Genomic DNA, 18,126 nt, shown 5'->3' on the forward strand with positions numbered 1-18,126 from the left:
CACGCTGTTGGTGCTTGCTCTGTCTGTCGTAGTTTGAAGGATTAGTTTGTAGACTTTCGATCTATATCTAGTGAACTTTAAGAGCCACTAGATAGGTGGTGGTAAACTTTATTGAAATGGGGAAGGGTAAAGGGGGACGCGGCTGAGCATGTGGCTGAGGGATCAGGCTCTAGTTAGGCCCTGGGCCTGCTTGGCCTTCTTTTTAAACTTGTTTTCAAATGTGGTGCTGAAGAATGGCTACCATTCTCCCCCATGTATTGTGTTCTACTTCCCCCGTTTGAATAGGTGTGTGTGTTTGTGCAACGCCTCCTTTATTATAATAAAGCAGGCGTTATAATAAATATAATAAAGGACGCCTCATCTATAATAATAGAGGAGGCGTCGGTGTGTGTGCACGCGCTTATTTCACTTTTCTCCTTGATCCACGCTCCTAAGTATTTGCATTCCCGTGACCTGGGGATGAGGTGTTTGTATTTCTGTAACGTAGGGAACAACGCGCGAACGTTGTTCAAACCCTAGAGCATCGCGTTCCCCCTGTTATACGGCAAAACCTGCCAAGTGGCGCCATCTGGGACGCTGCATTAACGCTGCTTTGAGTAATTATTGTGGCCTCAAAGATTGTATGCGCCTTCGCGCCGCAGAATCTTGGAGGCGTAGGGTGTAGAAATTTAACGTTGTTTCTACCACGTTTCGACAAACAATATTAGTACAAGCTCCCTGATCTACCACAACGCTATGGCAATTAGCATGTCTTTGGTATTTTACGTACCTAACCAGGCAAATGTTTAGTGCATGGCTCTTCCAATTGTCGGCGCCACCTACCACCATGGCTGTCGTAGAGCTTATTACGCGCTTTGACTTAGCTTCGTGTGGTACTTAGCGCCAATAAGGCGTAGTGGATTGTGTTGTAAGTCTAGTTACCTTCTTTCTCTCTTATAGGCAAGAGAAACGCAAGCGTTGTTTTAAGAAGAAGAAAGGAGGTGTGGGGCGGACGCCGCGCGCATGCGCAGAAACCGTTATTGATCGGTGGAGGAAAGGAGGAGAGGAGCGGTCGCTGCCGCTCGCTTCTTGTTCTTCCTGAGGAAACTTGCCGACCGTGCGCGCGTTGGAAACAGTGGTGATAAGCGTACGACGAGGGGATTTCGAGACGACGCTGCTAACCTGTCTGTGATCTCGAGCCGCGCGGACTACATTACTCTGCGAGGACGACAAGATGGCACTAAAAGGATGCTACGCCTGCCTCAAGTACACGGTGGTCATCCTCAATTTTCTCTTCTGGGTGAGTGGCCTCGAGCACCGGAGATGAGCGCAAACCGATTTTGCCGCCCAACTTTTGTCGCGGCAGCAAGCCGACGCGACATCGCGCCTTGTGCCGCCAAGCACTTTGACGGCTCGTGTTCGTCCCACGTTTCGGTTAAGTATGTCGCGCGCTTTGGAGCGTGCCGCGATCACGTATTGTGTTTGTATTGTATTTGCCAGGCCTTATTGTTGCTTCTTGGAACAGAAACGAAGGATCCGGCGGAGCTGTCAACTCAGTGCCGGCGCGTTCCTTATTTTAGGCTGTTGCCACCGTACTGAAAGCGTGGGGCGTGCACTCATGCCTTTGATTCAGATGTAGCTGTTCTTTTGAATAAGTGAAATAAATACAGGACTTGATGATGCGATGTATGTCCACATATAGAGATAGATTGTACGATGCAAACCTCCGATCCTATGCGAGTCTTTATGCCGCTAACTGAATATCTCTTGACGGGACACACGCACACAAGCACACACACACAAAAAAAAATGTAAGAAAGAAACGAAAATCTTGCATGTGTTTTGTTTCCCGTGTTTCACTGCCTGGGTGCAGGATGTTTGCCTCTGCGTTGCATAACATACGCAGTGAGCGTCTAGCCACTGCTCGATGCACTTTCACAGCTTTCACTTCCGAACTTAGGAGTTGCTGTCTGATATGTGATCTGAACACTGGACGCTTGACTTGCCCTGAATGGGGCCCGCCGTATGCTTGGCTGCTTACGGGAGGCCCTCTTCCTTTCACAGCGATAACGATGTAGTGAATCTCGTTTTTTTTTTTCGTTTTTTTTTAAATCGTTAACTGCAGGAACATATCGAATTGGCTGGTAGTACAGTTAAACTTATTCTTCTCTCTAAGTTCGCTGCTGTGCAATTCTGAAGTTTAGTAAGGCCTGCAACGTTTTGTCCCCCCAGGACATGTCCCTCGAACTAAACCTCGGAACTCCTCTCCGCGTTTGAGCATTTCGATTGTCTTGCGCGCATCCTTGCGTCAAGGACCTCTGGCAGCAACAAAAAAGAACGCGGAGGCTCGCTCGCTCGGCCAGGAAACTTGTTAGAATGCGCCTTGAACCTGACCGCGGACTGTTGCGGCTCTCTGGATCGTCGTAGCGCGCGACATTTGCCAGCCTCCGTAATAACAGTGAGGTGCATTTCGTGGCGTCCTTCGCGGTGCCGTCGAACTTTCGCCGCTCCTGCCCGCACTCCACGATCGGTATTGTTGGCAGTTGCCGGAGGCCATCAAGATGTGGAGAGCGGTGCCCACATTCCTGAAGCCGTGGCTTCCCTGCGCTGGACGACGCTGTGTTTGCACTTCTGCATACGGGCCTTTCCGACTGGCGCTCGCCTGCTGCTGACGTTCTCCAGCCATCTTTCTCCCCACCCCCCTCCTGCCTCTCGGTCGTGTTTAGTTTTTTTTTTTTTTTTCTCGCAGCCTGCTGCAACTGTGTATACAGTTGCGCACTTTTCTTGCTGGACATCGCGGTAACTCGTCACGTGGTACCCTCGCTGCGCGTTCTCTATGCAAGGGCGTGACATAAGACCGCGTGTGGTTGAGCGGCTCGCTTGTTTGCCTGTCCGTCGTTCTTTCCTTTAATGCTTGTATTCCTTTTTTGGTTGAAACACCGCAAACTGCGCGGCTTCCTTGCGTGAAATCTCAGATGGTTTTTCTTTCAGCGTGCGCTTTCCTCATTAAAAATAAATTATTATTATTATTATTAAACACTCATATCTGACCGCGTTGATAGCTTATTACTTACTAAAAAAAAAAAAAGATGCCAAAAAAACAGCAGTTGGCAACCAAGGCACACGGACCGCGCGGGGTTGTGTTACTACGCCAGTCAATCACAGAAGCAAACAAAATCGTCGTCATGCGATCATTTCAAAATGACGTCGCACTTGATACCACCGCAGCGTCTGCTGTTCTTGAAGAGCCTCTTCATCGGCGTAAGCGATGAGTTGTGCAATAGACGTGGACAAAGTGTATAAGTAAAATTTCGCTCTTCAAAAGTCAGCGGTATAGTCAATTTCACTGCTGATACCGTGTTGCTCATTAAACTTCACTGCCACCTGAAGTGAAACTTGACCATAAATAGTTGCAGAGAAGTAAACGTTTTATTTCAATTCTATAAAGAATTAGGCTTTCACCGTTTCACTAGAATAGACGAGAGAAAACGTATGAAATTACGCGCTTATACTTTTATATTTGTGGTTATCGCCTTATTTAGGTAACGAAGAAAGTTTGAAGTACGAACTATTTGAAGCCTCGCGGAGGAACAGTGGCTCGTGGTTATGAGGGCGTGGGCGGGGCTTCACTGCAGACTTAAGTTGTATCCGACTGCAATAGGTACCTGCGTTTTCATATTACAGCGCTGTGTCGCTTTAACGAATATATGTTTTCACCATGTCTTAATTTTGCGCTGAACTGATTGCGGTGAAGGAAAAGGGGAGGAGAAGCCTCACAAGGATAGGCCATTAATTGAGGCTTTATCATCGTCACAGGTATAACAAAGGTAAAACGCTAAGACCGCTCCTGAGCGTTTCTCGTATCTCTCTTGCTAAAACGTACTGTTCGCTCCTTGTTTTGGCGTTTTTATTGGAGCCCCGCGATATGCAAATCGCTTAAATGGAAGGGCACTCGCAGAGTCGGCTGCGTTAGCATTGGGAACCTTCTGTATTTTTCTTTTCTTTCAAACTCGGAGTGAACTAGGCCTAACGGAGTTAAGAACGGCGCAAGATATGGTTTCGGCACCGTTGTGTGGCGCATTATTTTGCACTGCCACATTATAGGGCGGCTACACCATAACCACGTATATTCAACCGCCGTTTGCAGCCGTTAGCAGGCCATGCGTTCAGTTCTCATCGTTTCTTTTATTTTTCCTCTTTTATTTATGTTTCCTTCTTTCTTTCGATAGTTCTTGCATCCCCCTACTTAGAGTGAACTCCCGCTTTGTACGAACGGCATTTAATCGCTCAACATGTGTTGGAGGAATTGTCATGTAATATGAAAGGCGACGACCTTATGTTGCCGCGCCGCCATTCCGGTTTAGACAGAGCGTGCGTCAAATCCGACGTGCCCGAGATGCGCAGAGGAAGTTTGCGCGCACAGCTGTGAGCCGGCGGAAAGGCGTGTCCGACGCATCCGCGCGAGGCACCTTTAGAATATTGGCATTTTTCGTGTCCGTCTTCGCGGTCGCGCGTGAAATCCTGCCGACGAACGCGGCGAAGTGGGGGCGGAGTTTTACGATGAAGTTAGCGCAACACACACACAATGTGATGCGTTGACACTTATTTGCATGGCGTTCTGCATGGTGGTGGCTGCATGCGGACAGGTAGAACGCGGGGAACATTATACAAAACGTTACATTGTCGGGTTTAAATCGCCCCGAAACTGCTCAGCGGGCTATGCCGAGGATCATCGTTATAAGTTGGAGGGTTCCGTGTTAATTTTGGCCGCGTGATGGTTCTTAGCGTGCGCCCCAAAGCGTTTTTCTCGCATTCCGCTTCCCATCGGAATGTGGCCGCGCCGCCATCGGGTATTGATCCTGGGACCTCGAGCTGAGCGGCAGAACGTCGTGCATTCAATGAGCCATCATGACTGGTACGGCAAGAACACAACCAGAGAGGTTTGAGTCGTACCTAGCCAACCCTCGTGATTTTTTTTTTATTTTTTCGTAAACCTTAAAGCTAGTTTTGAGATTTTACGAATATTGCGGCAAGCGTTACGAAAGATCGATTCTGCGTGTCAAAATGTGGTAAAAGTGGTGAAAGGTTATGCTGACGCAAGATTGCAAGAAGTAAGAAAAGAAGAAATGTTTGCAATAAATGAAGTTTGACGGTGTACCTTTGTCACCATTTTGTGGCAGCAGAAACCACCATATACTTTGAGCAAGTTTATTTGGTAAAAAGGAAAGGGCCACAAGACCGACCAAAAGGATTTAAGAGCGCTTTCACGTTTCGGGTTCCCCACGGGAGCCTTGTCCACAATTTGTGCGAATTGTGTGTCACACCGGCGCAGACATCTTTTTTTTTTTTCTCATACTCTAGATTTCGGCAGGTTTATTCAGACAAGTTCCTGAAGCAGGCGAAAGTGGCGAGAGCAGAGTCTCTGGAGAAGTCGCTGTGATCCAGAAACAATGGATTGCTTTTATGTTTCAACTCTTGCTCCTAGGTTTTTAAAAAATAAATCGTTAATGAAGTGAATATGTATCCCACAAAATGTGTGCCCTCTGTGCTAACGTTAATAAAATGCATTTTACCTAGCGGCCCGCGCCTTTCGGTCGCATTGGAAAAGTCCTAGGCCCTTAAACGAAACCTGAAACACGTTCCAAAATCCAAGAGTCGGTGAGCGTAAAACGCTACGTAAAACACTTTGTAATGTTGGATGTGCACCCCGCAAAACACCATTTACGTTTCTTCTGTGGGAAAACAAAAATTACTCTTTCGTTAAGGAAAACGATAGGCCTACCTTCCCTCCTTGAATTTACCACCGAAACTGGTTGAAGAAGGTAGTTGTGACGTGTTGTTTACGCGCATTTGTTTCCTCCTACTGCAAGAAACGTACTGGAATGTTGTCAGGTTCATTCACTCTTTTCGTTATTTTTTGAGGCAGGATTATCCTTTGAAATAGTGAGCAGCACCGAGCAGACGATATCGAAATCCGTGGCATCCGGCGAAGCTGGTGGGGGAATTTTAATATGGCGTCGGCCGCTGCCCTTTCTTCTTTTTTCTTTCTCGTTTTTCTTCTAAGGTTCTTTCTGGCTTGCTTTCCATTCAGTATGTCTCCTCAGTACCCGATGTACAATATCGATACACTGCTTAATCTCCACCATGATTGCGAAAGTTTGAGAACTACCATCTGTGCCTTGCTCCGTCTAACTCTTCTCGATAAACAAAACCCATGCACGCATGGAACGCGTGTCTCTGCTTCTGGAGTGTTTCGGTTAGAGCGATCTCTCATTTCAATAGCGCGCAAATGTGATAGACATGTAATATATATATATATTCTCTCGTCTGCAATCGGAAAAACGGATTTTGTTATTTTCGGAAACGGCTATGGCGCGTTATTGCTTTATTTAAATGCGTTTTTTTTTAAACCCCGAAGCTTTGAGCTGACATTCCCTGATAGCTGTCTGGACGAAGCCTTTGGGCCTATACAGGCGGTTACCCCATATTGTTCGGCATTTCTTGTTGTTTCTTTCACGTTGTAGTGCCGTTCACTGCGAGAAAAGACAATATGGCAAGGCCGTTTCTTTCTTTCTTTTTTTCTAATCTTTACGTGAGCTGAACTGCACGCCTATACCAGAGAAGCGCGCCCTGGGAATGGCCCTATATGTTCATTAGCGGAGTGCTTTCTCGTCGCGCTTTGCGGAAACACAGCCGCACTACATATACTCCAGGCACAAGTGCTCTTTTTCCCCTTTATATTTCACTTCGCGGCCAGCCAAGGATATATATATATATATATATATATATATATATATATATATATATATATATATGCTCTGTCCAGTACGTGTTTGCTTCTGGCGCTTCGCGCAACGTCGAATTATCATGCGCAGCGCTTCTCACGGGGCGAACAAGAACACGTAAAAGCGCTTAGGAGTTCGCATTTTCTGTTTGGTGGGGTCGTTTTCTTCGTGTTTCTTTCTTCTTTTTCGACCGCCCCCCCCCCCCCCCCCCTCACACACACGCAGACACACCCACGCCGAGGTTATATCGCGGTCCCCGTCCCCTCGCAAATGTCTAAAGTAAAACATTAATAAAATACTAACGCCTCCTTGTAAGTCGCTCGCCGCTCCCGAGTGGTGAAACCCCCCGCGGGATCGATTAAACAAACCCCGGGCATCCGAAATGTCAAGAGGCGCGCCGAGAGTGGCCAGTGCAGCGAGATACAAACCACTTGTTTCTTTTACGCCAAAAATAGAGGCAGCACCATCGTTCGCGGGCGCCGCTTCTGCTAAGTAAACAGAGGCGGTTTCTCGTGTAAACAGCCGCCTGATGAGATAATTATGTGTTCTCCTTCTATGTGAGAGTGGTATGTCACCCTGTTTTCTTCTTTTCTTTTCTCTCTCGCTATACTTTAATTCGGGGAAAGAAGTGTAAGCGTCATGACAACGCTTATTGAAGGTATATAATATGTGGCTAGAGGGTATGCGGTAAGATAAGCTAGGGAAGCAGCGTGTATACCTACGCTTCTATAGAATATACCGAAAGCGGCATCTCTCATGCCGGCAGCGGCGCGTCAGTATTCCCGAAAAACGGCGTCGAAGGGTAATGCATACTGGTGGCGACGCCAACTTGAAGTTCTCGCACTGAATTGTGTGACCCCCACAAACTGCCGCTACGTCTGCTAAAGCAGGAGTTGATACTGCCGTCGGAAACTAACGGAAGCACCATACTTTCGGAAACGGAAGAAATTTCCGCCTTTTTTTTTTTTTACATCCCCTGTTTGAGCGATGTAGAGACGTCACATGTGCCTATCATCTTCCTCTTCAACACGCAGCTGCGCGTGTTCGAATGGAAAGAATTGCGTCGCGTGTAGAGCCCGTGCTTCCACATTCTAATTTGTATTCGCGGTAGCAATTATACATAGCTTATATACGTAGTATTCACTGCATATTTGTATTGGCTATAAGGCCATTTTTTTTAATTATCTAGTGCTTAATTTCAAATTACTTTTCTCAAAACATTCTTTATGCTACTGACTTTGCCACCCGGTTTCCTTCCTTACTGTGCGCGCGCGTTTGTGTGTGTGTGTGTGTTGCGCCATTACATTGAGGGAACAGCTAACCAAACCAATCTGTGCTGCGCCCGTGTCGTAACATAGGGGCACTTCTTTTGTTGGGCTAGTTGTGGGGACACGTAGCTATTGGAAGAGGTGCGCAAATTGAGACATATGTACTGCACAGACGAAGCACAAGTTGGCGATCGTCCCGTCTGCTTCGTCCGTGTCTTAATTTGCGCCCGCTCTTCTTAATAGCTTGCGTGCCGTAACATCGCGTGTTCGGTGCGGCACTGTTGATGGCTGCGGTGCCCATAGCGTGCCGCTCGCTTGTCCCTCGAGAGTTCATCGTGGCACTACTGTCGCAGCCACGCAGTATACGTATGCAGTGTGTATACGTCACCGCATAAATAAGAGTCCGTATGCCGCCAGCCCGGAGTGGCCACTACGCCCCTCACTTCCCGTCGCCTCCTCCCCCACGCCGGAGTGCGTTGCTCCGCGACCCTGAACGCCGACCTCCTCGAGTCCTCGCCGCACGCAGCAGCCGGAACACACACACACTCGCACTCCGAGCCTGGTCCTCCCTCTCCCGGCGGCTCCCCGTGCGTGCGTGCGTACGTGCGTGCGTGTGTGTGTGTCTGGACGCCCTTGTTCTCGGTGTCGCGCCTCTCTCTTCTTTCTGCCTTTCGCTGGGCCACAGGCCTGTCCGCCCCGGAGTGGGTCCCCCCTTCCTCTCGATGGATGCATCCTGCTGCTCTTCTCGCCGGTGCCGTATTTTAGGACGATGCCTTGGCGCCGTTCCACGGTGCAGCGCCGGCAGCTGTGGTACCTTGGCTTCTGTGTGTGCTTCTTCGCGTGTCTCTTCTCCGCGCCTGTCGGGCAACCGGGCGCGCCGCACCACCTCGTTGTCTGGCTCTCTGTCTTCGCCCGTTACGCGCGCGATCCCTTGTTACGGCTGGGTGGCATGCTGCGCGTCCTGTGTGTGTGTAGGTGTAGACTTGAAATACGAGCGACGAGGGTTCGGGCTCTGGCCCGACGTCTCGGCGTTTTCGGTGAGCGTGTGCGATCGTACTCGTACGCTGCTCTGTATGAGCGATAATTAAAGGAACCGAGGGACTCGACATATATATATATATATATATATATATATATATATATATATATATATATATATATATATATATATAATTCGTTTACTCAATATTACAATGCAAGCCACTTGAAATCACCAATAAATAAAAAGAATACAATAAAGACAAACATGGAGATAATAAGGCACCGCGCGATAGTACAGTCGACCAAAAAACTTTACGGACCACGGGATCTCATAAAATTCCAAATATACCAGTAGCCTTTAAAAGCAGCCACTAAAATTGTGCATCACAATGTTGTTCGCATATGCCACAAAAGGCTGGAAATGGGAATAATAGGCTGCGTCTTGAGACTGAGGAGATATTCAGCTTTTTGTGAGATCTCTTGGTCCGTAAACTTTTTTGGTCGACTGCACATTCAGGGTGCGGGTGAGGCGCAAAAAAAAAAATAAAAAGAAAGCCTCAGTGATGCCCGAGGGGCTTGGCGCCCCTGGTGTCGTGCGCTCGAGTGTACGCGGCCCACTTCCTTCGCGTTTCCTTCAGCACGTGTCCCAATGTGCGAGCGAAACCGTCGTGCGACAAACGTAACCCCCTCCTCCAGCATGCGCGCGCGTGAATGCTGCAGCCAGCGAGCCAGCCGCCGGGGGTGTCGTGCGTCAGCGCGGGTCCCTTCACCGTTACTGGATTACCGTTACCGTTACTAGATCACCGTTACTAGACTAGAAAGAGGTTATCTAGTAACGTCGGGTCCCTTCACGACCCGATGCACGCGCGCGATGCCGCCAGATAGGAGATCGTCCGCCGACGCTCGGGTAGCGACGAGGTAGCGAAGGGAGGCCGCCGTTCGCGCCGCTTCTGGCGTCGAAGACGGGGAAGAGGGGGTCGCCGGGGGCGCTTTCCTCGCGCCGCGCACATGATGGATCAGCGGCCAGGGAGGAGGAGAGCAAGGAGGCGCGCCAGTCCGGGAAAACGTGAAGCCCCTAGGAAAACGGCGAACGATGGTAGTCACCACGCGAGGAATTCCAATTCGTGACGCATCTTTCTGTTACGAGGTTTGTGTAACACGAGCGGATTTCCCCCTTCCGTGTTTTCGGACAGCGCGATCAACCGGGATCGTGCTCTCAACTTGCAGCTCGCGCTGCCTCGGCGGCGGTCATTAAGTGCACAACGCAGGAAATGGGACAAAAAAAAGAAAGGGTGAACAAGACGGGTGGACAGAACAAGGCGCTGTATCGACACGACTGTATGGTCGTAGGCTTACGTTTGCATTTTTTATGGTTTTGTAAATTTAACAGGTAACCGGAAGGTTCAGCTCTCGTTAACGTCCCTGCCTTTCTCTCTTTTGCATCTCTCTCTCTTTCTCTCTCTCTCTCTCTCTGCGCCCACTGTCCGGATAGCTCGTGTTCGATAGCTATTTTGTGTGCGCGCGTCTGTGTTTGTGCGTGCCTTTAACTCTGTGTTGTCCCTATCGTATTTCATTCGTCAATAATTAACTACAAATTCATTTTTATTTGTCTTCTGCGTTCCGAAACAACTGCGACGGAGAAGAGCGCGCCCCAAAGTTGTGGCCCGGCCGTTCTGACGTGAGCGCGTAGTTTCGACGCGTGCGTGGTATTTCTTCTGAGAGCGATCGGGTCCTATATACCTGCCTGTATAGCAGCGGATAGCTCCACTCTCACAAAGGCACGTGCGACATTGATGAATACCGCCAGAGCGTTTTGCAGCGCTGCCTTTTTACGGTGTACGGGGTGGAATTCACGCTCGCAGACATGCGCCGAGGTATTCTTCGACTCGATTCTTTCCACCGCAGTTGTTCGGAATTTCTGCTTGCTGTTCCTACGCGCTCCCGGGAAAGGTATGTATTGCGCGACAGGTATTGATTGCGCGGGCATCGTGGGAATTCGGTCAAATGGCGGCGTGTCTTTGGGAAGGACGAGAGCACGTGCATTCGAAGGACGGCGAATGAATGAACGAACGGCTCTCGGTCGCTGTTTGGGACGAGGTGGCAAAGGGGTGTCTGGGTTAGGGGATTGGTTAGGTGAAGGGCCTGTTCATCTCGTTCTTAGTTCTTCCGGTCTACGAACCCTTGTACCATCCTCCTTATAAGTACACGTTCAAAGCGATCGCTTTCGCATGGGCCGGTCGACTTCTTCGCCGTTCGAAACGGAATGCTTTGACCAGCTTCAGGGTTAGATTCTGTTACATTTGCTGCGGTTCTCATTCCAGCCTGTAGTAAGTGTCGGATCTTGCCATTGTGAGTAAGCTGCGCAACTCCAAATGGGGACGGTGTTAACCTTCTGCGCGTGACAAATTACTCCCGACAGTGTGTGTGCATCGTGGCCCGACTCTTGGCAGTCGCTGCCGTTGTCTGGCTCGGAGCCATTTGTCGGGTGTGTGTGGTGTGCATGCAACGCTGCATGCCCACCACACACACCCGGCAAATGACTCCGAGTGGTCATGACTTTGTTTCGGGAAAAAAAAAAATTCTTCCGGTCCAGTAAGCCCGCCCTGGTCGTCTAGCACTTGCACGCGTGTAGCTTAATTATAATAGTTATCTCTGTTTGCTGCAGAACCGCTAATCGATGAAGTCAAATTTATTCGCTACATGCCTCTTTTATGACTTGACTTCGACTTGCTTCTCCGCTAGCATGTGTGTAGTGGGGGGGGAAAGAGCAATTAAACACCGCCTTCGGGCGAAGGCAACCGGGATTAAGCCTGAAGTGGCCACCGTCGTCTAAGCGTATACGCGTTTGCTCGTTATCGCTGTTGCGTGCTGCTATTCGAAAATCGCGCTTGTATAGTTTCGGTATTCTGCGTTTAGAGCTTCGTCGCGTGACCTACGTATGTCCTATGCTATTGTGGTGCAGTTGCTGACAAAGGAGACACTGAAAATCGACGGCGCTGATAGGCTTCGCGATTTATCCTCCGTCATGCCACTCGCTTAGGTACGTAATTAATCATTGTAGATAGTCTGCAAATATATATTATGATTTTATTCTTCCCGCAACATCTTGGTGGAGATATGAAATAATTCTCTTACAAGGAATCCGCAGTGAATTGTCCCCTTCGCTGATGCCCTTACCGGTAACAAAACAAAGCAAACGAAAATCGCCGATGAATTTTTTTGCAGTTCATTAAAATTATGCGAATCCCACGCAGTCCCCATAGTTCTAATGAGCAACAACAAAAATTCAACGGTGATTTTCTTTTTTTTTCTTTGCTTTGTAACCGATGTAAGCGAAGCATTCTGTGCTGTTTGCTTTGATTGACGGTAATTAGCGGTGATGTTGACGGCGAATGTTTAATTTCTTCAACGTTCAGTCCAACACGAGAGTGGTGAGTTGGTGTTAAACGTTATTTTGCGTGCACCAATGCCGCTTATCTGCGTCGTACACAGAACACACACGGGGAGGTGCTTGCTTGAGGCACTCTTGTGTGCCATTGTTCGTAATCTCTGAGAGAGTTGAGCATTATCATTACCTCATGGCACATCGCACCGTGGGAGAAGTGTTAAACTTTAATTGAACTATGGGGCTGTACGCGCCAAAACCGCGATCGGGTTGTGAGGCACGCCATGTAGTAGTGGAGTCCGGATTAATTTTGGCACCCTGGTCTTCTTTAGCGTGCACCTAAATCTAAGCGCAATAGCGTTTTTGTATGTCGCTCCCGTCGAAATGGGGCTGCCACGGTCGGAATCAAATCCGCGACCTCGAGCAATGCCATAGCCGTCAATCTACCGCGGCCTGCCCAGACGTGTTGATTTGACGTTCGAACGCTTCCGTAGTGTCGCCTAGACCCTACGGCATTTTAATGCGGCTTTGCGTCTGCACGCCTTGCGTAAGTTGTCCGCTTGACAAATTTGCACGGTGTTTATTTTTTCAGAAATAGCAGAAGCGTACCGTAACTTCAGTTTGCCCACAACCGCTGTTTCCTTGGCTGCTCACGTCATTTTTTCCCCTCTCCCGCCTTCTCTCCCTGTTTGGGAACTGCGAGACTCGTTTAGCGACTGTGTCGGTTCTACTCCTACCCATTCTCTCCCTCCTCTCTGCAGTTCTATCTACGTCCCCTATAGACTTGCACGGTATCTCTTTCTTTTTTTACAATTCAACATGTTTATTTAACGTCACAAGGATGTTGTGTCCGCCGTCAAAAAGCCAGTGAGAAGGCTTGACTTAGTACTGTAAGTAAGCGCCGCGATTTCTCCACTGCTTTTGCGGGGGGTCACGGATAGTTACAGCTGTCAATAGGCTAATGTGGCGACGCCCAGGGAGCTCCAGAGGGAACTGTTGGCACTGTGCATATCCGACGCGGTGCAAAGGTCCAGACGAGTTTCTCGCGTCGCTTTTTTCTCTTTGCCGCTCTCCTGTCATGTGCACTCACGCTCTGAAACACCTCCGTACGTGGTGTGCGAGACAGCAGCAGCAGAAGCAGTGGGAAAGTTGAAGGAAGAGGCAAAGAAAGCTTCGCTTTAACAAGACCTCCTCCTCGTTTTTCTTCAATTTTGTCTCGCCACCAGAAGCTCCCAATGGGACCTATATACTTTGCTGAACAGCGTAAATTTTAGCTGGATTGCTCGCGCCTAGCCCAGTAGCGTCGTGACTTTGAGTACGCATATTTATATCACCGTCGGGCTCTCCTTGCATTTTCACGTGGCATAGGCACTCAAAGGCCCGTTTTTACAGGAAGAGCAAAGTGCAGGTCGCAGTTATTGTTGGGCGTATAATTAGCAAAGGCGCCCAGCTAAAGGCAAAGCGCACATTCGAATTAAAGGCTTTGTGAATTCCGCCCCATATCCGCTTTTTTACGGTAATCCGCACTGCGACCAGTTCCGCTGACCACGCTGTAGACTGCAAGGTGGCCCTTACGCATTAGCCAATTAACAGCGCCTGCGGCACAGACCACGTGTGTCTGTCAACGAGGTCGCGGCTGCCCTTTCTCTTCTCCCCCTCTCTCTTCTTTTTTAACCGCTCCTTCGGCAACCGTCGCCCCGGGGCGATCTTTCAGTGCTCGGGTCAGGTTCGGGTTTTTTTACGAGCGTGGAAGCGGTCCAGTTGAGGCACAGCAGCAAGCAGCGCGCTAGCCTCTGCTTCTTTCCCTTGCCACTGCACGTGCATCGGCCAGCGACGACAGCTCCGCTGCCGCCGCCAGAAGCAAGAAAGGAATGCGCACCCACAGGGCGGTGTGGGCGTGACACGTCTGTGGAACGCGTCTCGATCCTTACGGCAACGGCGCGTGTGTATACCCCCCCCCCCTCTCTCTCTCCTCGCCCCATTCTTTCCCCGGTACGTGAGTGTGTGCGTACCCTCGGCTGCGGCTCCGAGCTGCGTCTGTCTTGCGTTCTCTGTGCCCCCCCTCCGGACTTCCTGGTCTCGGATGCTCGTTTCCTGCCGGCTTCTCGTTCTCTCGCTTCGGTCTTTCTTCTTCTTCACTTGCTTCCGGGGCACGTAGTCGCCGAGTGGCGTAGCCTAAACATGTCATCAGTCGACGCCCGCTCGACGGGATTATTTATGCGCGTTTTTTTTTCTTTTTGTTCTTCGCGGTGGCACCGTTATTCGTACGACGAAGGGTCGGAACGTGCCGATTGCTATCGGCTCTTTCGGCCTCTTCGAACACACTTCCAACGAGCGCTCATTAACTTCGGGAAACGGGCTCCCGGTAAGAACTGAGAAAGACGTGCGCCTGCGCCGAAGCTTAAGAAGTATTCCGGAAACCTCCGTTGCACGGATCTGCTGCATGCTTCGCTGACGGACATCGGTCGCCGCTGTGTGTGTTTGTGTAGGTGCGAACGCGTATCGATTGGCGAGTGGCCGACGGGCTTTGTTGTGTCGGGCAAGATGCAGCGGGCATGCAGCTCCTGTACATTGAGCGCCTCCCGAATATATATACCTGTGTACCTCGCGGAGCGTATTGATTTGGTAGAATAGAACTTCTAAGCAATTGTTGTTTGGCGCCCTTCCGCAAAAATAATAATAATAATAATAATAATCTCGGCAATGTCCGCCAAGAGAACCTTGTTACAAGCCGCGCGTACCCAAGTCGTCTGTATATGCGTGCATATATATAGCGTTATGAATATGGGCGTTCGTTTTCCTGTGGGCGCCGATGCGATTTGACATTTTCAGGCGGGTTCGTTTTGAAAAAGGAAAGGGGGGGGGGATCGACTCTCTTTTTTTGAAGCGTCACCGCTATTCGTCTCCGGGAGGCGCGCTCGGGTTTTCAGCCGCAGTTTCTCACGCGTCGCGGTGGCGGTGCGAAAGGAGATATCCTTCGCGTCTGGCGCGCGCATTGCATATCGTGCACCGGTTCATCGCCCCGAGTGCTCGCGAGTGTGTGTGTACAGTGTTGCGCTTTGTATGTCACGTTGCCTCGCGCGAAAAAAAAAAAAAGATAAGGCTGGCTCCCTCTTTTATTGCGTTTCTGTTTCTCCTGACGTGCGCGCGCGCGAACGACGCAGTTCTATTGCTGCTATCCTTTCCGCGCTCTCTCTCTTTTTTTTTTGTTGTTCCTTTTGCTTTCACATTTTGTGCAGATGTAAGAAGCCGCACTTAGGCTTTTCTCTTTGAGCATTGGCCTGTAATGTTAGCTGCTGCAGTCAGTAGTTTCGATGCATATCTCGCGAAAAAAAATGTTGGCGACCGTCGTGTGATTTAGTCGTATTTATTTATTTATTTACACTGTCAATTCCATCGGAGATCTTAGCAGTAAGTAAATATACAGAAGGTGATAATCGTAATACGCAGCAAATCTATCTGTACAAATGTCAATAAGTCCATATGGAAAGTAAGTTTGAGGTTCGGTACTAATGACATATAGGCAAAACTATGGTAAACGGAAAGTTTAAAATTTACTTGTTGGGTTTTACGTGCCAGGACCTCGATCCGATAGTAAGACACACCCAAGTTGGGGGGGGGGGGGGAGGACTCCGGAATAATTTCGGCCATCCCAAGTTCTTTAACGTGCACCCAGTGCACGGTACACGGGTGTTTTTTGCATATTTGCCCCCCCCCCCCTCCCACCTAAATGCGGCAGGTATCTGATCACGGGGTCCTTCAGGGTTGGCATCACAACACCAAAGTCACTAAGCCACCACGGCGGATTGTGGTAAACGGAAAGCAACGCAGAAGATGTGACGCTGTTAATAAAGTGGAGGGTTCAGTTTACGCGTCAGTATTACAAGTAATGATAATGCGCAGAACGTGGTGCGCATGAAATAAAACCGGTAAAGCATCTGATTTTTCATCTAATGATAAGTATAGGGGCAGTTATTGGATGTTAGTAATGGAAGAATCCAGCTTGTTCAATTTGCGAATTGCGGATACGAATTGTTAGTATACGCGCGTACAGGAAAATACACAAGTGAGACTTAAACGCGATGGCCGCGTCTTATTGTTACTGCCTGTAGCTGCACTATCGATCCGCCAGGTGATGATAATGATGAGGATTTATTGGCATCCCCTTTGAAACGGGGTGGTGACACACAGTCACCACGCAAGGTGACGCGATGTAGTTCGCGGCAGCTGGCGGGTGTGGCAGTCTCTTCCCTACCATCCGGTAGGAAAGAGTGATACGACCTGATCCGTTGCAGGCATAGGTAGCGGTACAAGGTAGACAGATAAGTTTTGAGGAAGGGAAAACATGTGAAGGAGATGCATACAGAAATGCCATATGATTGAGGAGCGTGTATATAGAACGCCTGATTAACTCAAGTAGGCTATAGGTGACTGTTTGCCCGTTTCAAACGGAATGCCAATAAGTCATCATCGTCATTGTCACCTGAAGGCCAGAAACGCAATTATGCGGAAATTGATGGAGGATTGAAGCAGGAATTGTCCCCTCTCCACTTTATATTAAGGGTATATAGAATGACGACTGGAAAGCACTGAATAAGGTTTTGATTTGTCTTACACCATTTAACGGGCAAATGGTGCAACGGGAGGTCGCTTGGCTGATGTATGCTTCTCAAACGCTCTTTTTTCAACAGAAGCCATGTCCTCTCTTTTCTGGACGCTTTATTTCAGCATACAGCAGATTTCCTTTGACGGCGGCGCTGCTATTGACCGATCGCTGACATCAGTCAAGAAGGGCGTTTGGATCAGTGCGCTTCTTCCTACTGTTACTGTGTATATGTATTGACGCGGTTTGATAAACAGGCTGAGGTCCAAAAAAAAAAAGTTCAAACGAAGGCGCACCTGTTGGAAACTGTAAAGGTGGCACTCTTTGACTGTATTTCGGTGTCTTCCTGGGAAACTTTTTTTTTTTTACCGCGTTTAAACATTTGAAATGTTCCATACTCTGCGACATAGAGGCACGTCGTCGTATACGTTCCGGTTTGGCAATCAAAAAGCGCTCGCGAAGGAAGTGAACTCTTCCGGTGGGTCGCTCTATAAACCATACGCGGCTTCTGGCGCGCTCCGCAAAGATGGCGCCCCTGCTATCAGTCCTCACGTCGCGTAGAAACCGGCAGCGAGCAAACTTTAATAAAATGGAGCTTTGAGCTCAGCTGTGAGCTCCGTTTCTCATTATCTTTCACCTCTTGGTCGTATCAGTCAAGACTCAATTTTTCCTCGGCTTCTTAGCGCCAAAGTTATACTTCTTTTCTCAAGCACTGTCTAGCCTGTTGCAGTCTCTCATAGCCAGACCGTGTTCGCGTTTCCTCTTGAGCCTCCGATCCTGTGCGTCCGCCACTTGTGCGTTCCTCGATTGGATGCGTCCAAACTGTGTTTTAGCTTTCACTTCGTGTGCGCGCAACCGGCCCGCGGCGTCCTCATCTCATCCAGCCAGAATCTTCTTATGCAAGCCCCGTTTCGCAAAATGCGGCAAATGCGCGCCGTCGGACCCCTTTTGTTCGTGCGATTTTCTCCACGTTCGGACGGGCTGAACTTTTGCGCGCATGCGATGTCGCGTGGACATCGGGGAACCATTGACAACGCGTATCGTCAGTCACGTCACGGCGGTCAGCTGCAGACCTACGTTCTGTTTTGATAAACTGCCGAGTTCAGACGCGTCTTCACCAAAACA

The 18,126-nt window shown here is 49.3% G+C and overlaps 1 protein-coding gene across 1 annotated transcript in view; it reads left to right on the forward strand.

Moving 5' to 3' along the window:
* The first annotated feature begins 1,058 nt into the window (after positions 1 to 1,058).
* The window catches only part of LOC135904895 (CD9 antigen-like), a 110,633-nt gene continuing 93,565 nt past the window's right edge, over positions 1,059 to 18,126 (forward strand). The window contains exon 1 of the mRNA XM_065435885.2: positions 1,059 to 1,279. Coding sequence (XP_065291957.2) covers positions 1,214 to 1,279 — 66 coding nt within the window. The 5' untranslated portion in view covers positions 1,059 to 1,213. The remainder of the gene's footprint in view (positions 1,280 to 18,126) is intronic.

The sequence above is a fragment of the Dermacentor albipictus genome, chromosome 3 (genome assembly GCF_038994185.2).
Source record: "Dermacentor albipictus isolate Rhodes 1998 colony chromosome 3, USDA_Dalb.pri_finalv2, whole genome shotgun sequence".
Taxonomy (NCBI): domain Eukaryota; kingdom Metazoa; phylum Arthropoda; class Arachnida; order Ixodida; family Ixodidae; genus Dermacentor; species Dermacentor albipictus.